The sequence below is a fragment of the Pteropus vampyrus genome, unplaced genomic scaffold, assembly GCF_000151845.1.
Source record: "Pteropus vampyrus isolate Shadow unplaced genomic scaffold, Pvam_2.0 Scaffold229, whole genome shotgun sequence".
NCBI classification, from domain to species: Eukaryota; Metazoa; Chordata; class Mammalia; order Chiroptera; family Pteropodidae; genus Pteropus; species Pteropus vampyrus.
Window position 1 is genome coordinate 1,748,288 of NW_011889010.1, and position 8,162 is coordinate 1,756,449.

General features: G+C 36.7%; 1 protein-coding gene across 5 annotated transcripts in view; it reads left to right on the plus strand.

The window, feature by feature from the left end:
* The window catches only part of INPP4B (inositol polyphosphate-4-phosphatase type II B), a 610,870-nt gene that overhangs the window by 568,243 nt on the left and 34,465 nt on the right, over positions 1-8,162 (plus strand). For all 5 annotated transcript variants that reach the window (XM_023519662.1, XM_011373754.2, XM_023519664.1 and 2 more), the window contains one exon: positions 1,057-1,211. In XM_023519662.1, the coding sequence (XP_023375430.1) occupies positions 1,057-1,211 (155 nt within the window). The remainder of the gene's footprint in view (positions 1-1,056; positions 1,212-8,162) is intronic.

Genomic DNA, 8,162 nt, shown 5'->3' on the forward strand with positions numbered 1-8,162 from the left:
CCTCTCCTCAAAGCAGGCCTCCTTAATGGCAGATAATAAAGCAGACGAGTACTTTATCACATTAAATTTGTTTTAAGTGCATGTTGATTAACATTATGGACGCTAAAGTTGATTATTGGTATCTCATATCAGAGCTGTACAATGGAGTATGGAAAAGAAAGGAATGGAATGATTCACCTGTTAACCGTAAGGCAATGAGAAAAGAGATCGCTGCTCAGAGTCTTCTCCTAATTTACATCAGAATAGCAAAAAAAAAAAAAAGGAATTACAAAGAAAAACAGGGAAACAAGATAGGACAAAAGTTAAAGACTTGGTCCTTGGCATTAGGTAGACTTATATTAGCATCCTGGCTCTGCTCTGTGGTACACAAGTTATTTAATCTGTCTATTTGTCTATACCTCAGTATCCTCACCTGTAAAATAAGAATAATTGTACCTTCCTCCAGGGTTCATGTGCAGTTAATTAAAAGAGTAAATCTATATGAAAATTTTTAGCAGGGTACCTGGTACAGAGTAGATGTGCAATTACCAGCGGCCATTTGGGGGGCCCTTATTTTTATTAGTTGTATTGATGAGTGTTCGGCAGTCCCCTTATCTGCTGTGCTAGCACCATGTAGATGTCTGAGATCTCATGACATAAAACCAAGACCAGCAAAGCTTGCTTATATGTCAAGTAAAAAGATTTTAGTTTTTATGATTCAAATCAACTGTCTAATCCAGGAAGTCCAGACGGTTTTCCCACTCACAGTTATGGTTGCTCCTGAGCTATGATCATTACCATCATCCCTTCAGGGAGCATTGCTGCCTCTGCTGGACATTTACCATCTCACACAGCTTCATCAGTCCCACATCTCACATCATCCAAAGAACCAAATCAATTAAATCTATTCCACCAGCTTTTGAAATGAAAAGGTAATGTTTTCACACTGATAGGGCAGATCGAACCGACTATCATAAATTAACATAAATTTGGTGCATTTAGACAAGAGTTTAGAGGAGTCCCACACTTTAGAGTCCTACAAACAAAGGATAAAACGTTTCTATGTCTGTGTTACAGATTTGTCGCAAACTCAATGGTATTCGGTTCACCTGTTGTAAAAGTGCCAAAGACAGGACGTCAATGTCGGTGACGCTTGAACAGTGCTCAATCTTGAGAGATGAACACCAGCTGCACAAAGATTTCTTCATCCGAGCGCTGGACTGTATGAGAAGGTATCCATCCCATTTTCCAACTTTCTTTTAAGGTCATTTTCAGGCGTTAGTTGTTTTTTGTTCGTTTGTTTGTTTGTTTTCCAAATACATATTTTACTAGAGGACTAATCACTTAGTAACCTCACTGCATTTTCATGGCATATATAGCTCATGACATGAAAGATAGAATAATGTTAAATATTCTCCCTACTCATTTTAGGCAACAGAAGAAAATATGACTGGATTTTGATAGTATGCATAGAAAATATAGTTCATTAGCTTATCTGAACCCAAGTTAAGGGTTCTGGCCCTTTCATAGATAACACTTGAAGAACACAGTTTCTTTATATATAAGCAGTTAGAGATACGCACAAAATAAAAACTAAATCATTATCCAAACAAAAGCTTTCCAAATTGCAACTAACAGGTTCTCTTTCCATGGCTTGCAGGGTCTCTGGCTCAGCAACTGCCTTCCTAAAATTATTGTCATATCACTCATCATAAAGAAGGAGTGACATTGATATTTTAAAATAGAGAATTAGCGATGTCACTGTGCTGACATTTAAAATGCAACGCCTGAAGTCATGTTTCCTGATTCATTTCCACAATAATTAAATCTAAAGTCTGAGCCATAATGGAAAGGAAAAAGTGACCCATTCACAATGTCTGTGAGCAAGGACACACGTTAATTAAAAAGTTAAGCGAAATTGTCTCATTGCCACAAAGACGGGTTCAGAAGCACACCAGGAAGCATGGGACAGGCTCCTTGTTCCCAAACAGAGATGTCATGTGATGCTCTAGAGAGCACTGCTTCTTATCTGCCATGTCATTAGCTTCCACTTTTCTTTTAACCGCGATAGCCTTTCAATGGAGACCTTGATGCTTGCCCGCGCGCGTTCTGTGCCTGTATGTTTTCTCCACTAATGAGAGGTTTCTGAAGCCCTCTGTTTTACCCCATTCCATGTCTCTTGGCATTTGCATTGTTCAGTGGAGTTCTATCACAGCTTTTGATAGATGTAGGAGGATGTCTTGGAGGCCTGACATGAACATCTCAGCCATATGAAATATATTTGGTTGATATAAAAAAAATCTTCTTTCAAAAATAATCTCTCAGCACTAACAGGGGAAATTCAGAATTTGAGTATGAAGTCTTCTAATGTGCATAAAAAGAGTAAAAGTGTCACTGTAGATGAAAAGAGGGTCTGGGAGAGAAGAGCAGGAGCACATGATATTATAGGCCAGACACACCAGGGACTAAAACGATTCAACCAACAAAAAATAAGTGAAACCGTTACTTGTTTGTTTAAGGTGGAGGTAATGGATCTTTTTGACAATGTTTTCCAGCGTCATAGTTTTTTGGAAGGCGGGGATTTGCAGAGCTTTTCGCTGTGCCATCTGGGGACCCCACACTCCAGGCAGTGGCTTTAAAATGCATGTCAGAACCACTTCTGGAGCATTATAAATCCACATATGTTTGGACTCCGTGTGGTTTATAGCTGAGATCCAGGGATCTAAATTTTTTAAGAATTTCACAAATATTCTGGGGCACAACCCTGGGGTGGGTGAATCAGTGTTTTAAAGGAGTTTGAATTTTATGTTTTTGAATGAATTGAAGTTTTTCATTTGATTTAACATCAATTGCAATTTATTTTACTTTTGAATTATTCTAACCACCTTTCAGGCTATTTACTGTGGATTCTTTTAAAGTTCACCAGGGTTATAAAATCATTGCTGTTTTCCTAGTTTATTTTTCCTTATCTATATTAAGTTTTTCTATTTTATTGTGTTTATCTCTGTAAGAGTTGCAAATTATTATATATAGATGAGCAAGACATTGTTGATAAAAGGAAATAAATAAAGCTTCACCTAACTGTGTATTCAGAAACACCCTTACCAGAATAAGCTTCATGAGAATAGGTATTTCTGTTTTCCTTTCTTCACTACAATGTCACCAGTACCTAAAATAATGTCTGGTGATAGTAGGTTTTAAATAAATATTCAAGGGATGAATGAAAGACATAAGGTTCTAATACTCAAGTTCTTTATATACATCGACATTTGGAATTCAGTATATCAAATTATCACTCAGTCATGACATATTTATAAGCAAAAGTTTCATAAGACAAAAGCAAAAGCTTTGGAAAAGTAATGATACAAATTCAAAAACAGACCACAAACAGCCTACCTTAACTCGCAGTCTGAATCCACCCTTGGTACAGTTTTCAAAAATTTCATTCTCTCTTTTCCTATATAACCAGTATTTACTTGCAACTGCACGCTTCCAACACGTGCCTCTAGTTACAATCAGCTTGACCGAACTAACAAGACCCTCCTCCAATTCGAAAGTTAGCAAGGTGTCTGGGTAGATCTCACTCTGTAAGGCACTCTTGGTAGTTGCCAATAGCGCAAGTCTGAAACAGTGATTCTCAACCACCATTGCCCATTTGAAACTCTGAGGGCTGGGGTTGAATGGCAGGGGTCTATCATAGACCAGCCCCTGGAATGGAGCCAGGGTAGAGAACCACTTGACTAAACACTGGCTCATTTAAGCAGTCACCCTGCAATAACTGATTTGAATGGCTTTGTGGTAAGTTATAATCCTGGTCTATATATCTTTCCTTTGGGTTCTGATGTTATATGTATTGCCAGATTCTCCCTTGATCAACTATAGCAGAAATTTACAAATTGGTGGCTGCATAATCAACAGATTTAAAAAAAAAAAAAGAAAGAGAAAATATAGTATCAGCACTCAGTTTTCAGTTATGGAATCTCATTCTAAATGCTAAGAGCCATCTCGTCCCAGGGCATTTGTAGAAAGAATTTCTGGTAGGGACTTTTCAACTTCTGTTTGATTAATAAATGATTAGGATTGGAATTAAAAATACAAAATGTGACTGGATTATAAAATGTCATGTTTTATCAAAAAATAATTTGTTGGGAGACTTAATTGCTACTAAAAAGTAAATTAAAATGAACATGACAGTGTACTGTTACTTCCCTTACAGGAAGTCTAGGATTATGTATGTATACAGTGTAACATTGTAACACCATATTACTTAATTGTCTATCTGTAACTTTTATTTTCCTTATGCTACATTACACGGGAATCTATCATTCTATAATGGCTCCTTAAAATTAAGAAAGTTGATATGTCATTAGTAAAATTAATCAGGATACGTTTCAGCCTATAACCTATCTATCACCCTTGAGACACAGGACTTTAATCATTCTATTTTAGTAAATATTTAATTCACAAGAGAGAGATTAAAGGTCCGTTGAGTTTACTATTGAGTTTTACTATTGCGTTTCATATTCTGAACATACTGTACCTCAAATTAATGTTAGGGGAACATAATTTATGAAATGTTTTACTTTATAAATCATTGACACTTAATATAAGAAAAGGTTTATTTTATTTTATTTTTGTTTCTCATGACTTATTCCTTTGTTGGTGTCACTTTTGAATTATGTAGTTCATTTGTGTTGAAATAGAAAAATGGCTTCCTCCTTTCCTTCATCTTATTTCCACTTCAGCTTATTTTTCTTTCCTTTTGTTTGATTGTACTAGAGAAGTAGAAGAGAAGAGCTGCTATTATTTCATATCATCCTCTATTTCAAATATTAAAGTGAATAATAAGCATTGTAGAGACAGGTAATTGAAGCTTTCAGTTATCTCTGGGCTACTAGAAAGGGACGTGTTCCCGTAGAACAGCATAAGTGGGAACAGTTTTTCCCTTATCACTAAGTGTTATCTCTTCCCTTGAGAATTTCAACGGTGCGTTTGCTGCATTACTTCAGTCCCAACCTGTGAAAAATAACAGTAATAAGCCCAGATGGGGTCACCATCATCTTAGGGCTGCTAATAATTGCATGAAAACCGACCCCACTTAGGATGTTTTTGCTTCAGGGGACAGTAAGGTAAAAGATACTGCAAAGAAGATACTTCTTTAGAAATCATATTGGAGCAAGTATCTCTTAACAAGATATCTACATATGAACCACCAATAGAGAACTGATCTTACTGGAGAAATCAAAAAGATAACCTGCAAAAAAATTTCAACTTCCTGAACAAAATGTATGTGCTAATTTTAAGCAATCTTCTTCATACATTTATGTGCGCCATATTCTTTTATTACCAAAAAAAAAAAAAAAATAGTGGTTTTAAGGTTGATTTCTTCTCCCGAAGTTGTTTGGTATAACATATTTGTTTTCTAGTATTAGTGAATTGATTCGATACATATCAAATATAAATATAAATGAATCTAGTCAAGATAAATAGATTTAACTTCTGCCACAAACACAGGTTTTTAACATCAGGAAGACCTGGTGGTTAAATCCTTGTTTTAACATTTATTATCTGTGTAATAAATGTTAAAACAAGTTAATTGGACCAGTTAATTCATCTCTAAGCCTCAGTTTCCTAATCTGTAAACTAGGTATAACAATATCTTTCTGTTCTGTAGGTGTCGTTAAAACGAGACCACTTATTTAAAGTCTCTGTGACCAGTGGATTTAAGTGCTGTGCTTAATAAATGTCATCCTTATTAGATGCTCTGCTTAATAAATGTCTCATTGCTCCCCATGCTCTCCCATCTCTCTCTGCCATGAGTTATTCTTCTCTAGCCCATGTTTCTCTATAAGTCCTCCTCTGAAACTCCTAAAATCAAGGAGCCTCCCTGGTCTTCAAGGTCTTGGAAGTCCCGGGATTAATTTGGTTTCCAAACGCTTGGGACAGGGGGTTCTCTGTAGTCCTCAGATAGCAGCACCTTAGCACTCAGAGACTGGAGCCAGTGGACGTCCAACTCCTGAATGTCCACAGGCTTAATTAACAACTTGGGCTATCCAGTCAATAATGAGCCAGGAGACCCACCTCAGGAGATGATCTGGGCAAATATAACATTAGCAAAAATATGTCATTGTCATATGCATAGTCAAAAGTAAACATTTATTGAGTATCTACTGTGGCCATGCCAAACAAAGGAAGAAATAGTTTTCTAACAATAGTAGCAGCTAACAGTCAACGAGTTCTCACTCTGCACTAAAATTACATTAAACATTCTGTATGAAGAACCTCTATTAATCCCCACAATGCTAGGACAAAGGAGATGAGGCCACAAACCTAGGAAGTATGAAGTATTAGAGGGGTTTGGAGGAGAAAAGGAATCACTGTGGCCTGGGGTAGTCCTAGGGATGGGGTGGAATGTGAACTGAGGATGATATTGGTAAGTAGAAAGGAAGAGATAGGAGTTCTTGACCAGGAATATCTAAGCAGTTATAGCTAAGAGTAGAGTTTATTAATCCATCACATTTGTTAAGTGTTTTTATTTACATAAGTGGTATATAATGTGTGTCACATTTGCCCACATAATCTTCAGCTGATATCACATTTTTGAGATCTATGTTCATACATGGGATCTGGCCCTCTCCTTTAAACAGCTGTATAATATTCCCTTGTGTGAATAGACTACAATATATCTATTTCCCTATTGAATTTTAGATTGTTTCTGATATTTTGCTATTACAAGCAATAGTGTAATAGACATTCTTGCATGTATGTCCATGAATACCAGTTCATAAACTTGTTAAGTGGAATGGGGTGGCAGGGCATTTACATTGTCAGTTTTACTAGATGCTACCAGATTGCTCTTCAAAATAGCTATACTAATTTATAGCCCACGAGCCAGGCACATGATCCTGTTTTTCCACATGCCCCAATATTTTCACTTCAAGAGTTTTTACCCATATGATGGATTAAAAGTGATACTTTGATTAAATTTGTATTTTCCCAATGATAAGGGACATTTAACATCTTTCTAAACATTGATTTCCACTTCCAGCACCTCATTCTTAATATGCTCTATATTGAGGGAGTTTGCCCATAATTGCAAGTTAAACAGATTCCAGCCTTTATAAACCACTGGGTTGTTGTGTTTAAGTAAAATTCCAGAAAAGAGGGTTTCAAGAGTGATAGTTTTCTAAAAATATTTTTTATTTGTTTTGTTTATTCAAGGAAAAAACAAAAGCACAATGGAATAGGACAAGGGTCTCTTGGGTTTGGATAGAGAAATGCACAGTGTTTTGACAACAGCCTGTGGCAAGTTATGAGCTTTGTAGCGGAGGTGGGGGCAGAGCTCTTTTTTAGTCAAGGGAAGGAAACTTCCTGCTGAGACATGAACAGACAGCTATAGGCGATTAGGTAGGTGACTGATGCCTTTGCACTTGGAGCGAGTGTAGCAGGAACTAGTCTTGGAAAAGGCTTTTTCTCATTAAAAAAGCCTGAGATGCAGGCAGCACAGGCTGCTCTTCAGAGAACAGTTATGTCAAAACCTAGAAAGTTTGTTTATGCTTCTGGAAGGCTGAGACACAAGAATCAAGGTGAACGTGAATACCATGTTCAAAAAAAGCAACACGGAATTAAACGTGTGGATGTGGGCAAATATCAAAGTTCCAACTCAAATCTTGCTTACTTTTAAAGTCCATAGTTTGTTAAGGCATCAAGTTTCCATATAAGAATGCTTCTCAAATCTCAGTCATTCATTTAACCAGCCAACAATTTTTTCACAAGTATCATGTGAATAATTGTTTATTTTAGCCACAACGGATTGATGCACTCGATGTGCCTGTTATGTTTGTCCTAATGCACATGAGAATAAATCCAAAACTATTAAAATCGATGTCTCATCAATGTAGCATGTTAACACTGATGTACGGTCCGTGTAACATTTTGCTTTCATCAGAGTGCCTACTATCCTCTGCTAAACACTGTCAAATCCTCCTTCTAAGCTAAACTAAGCCTTTGGTTATAGTGCTTCAGTGTCCAGCCCAGGAGAACAAACTAGAAATCCTCACAGGCCACTCACTAATGAAATCTGGCCTGGGAGGCAATAATAGCATTTATGAAAAAGTAGCTAAAATATTGCAAACTTTTCTCCTGATCAGAAGACCGCAGATGACAGAACAGTTGGAATGCTG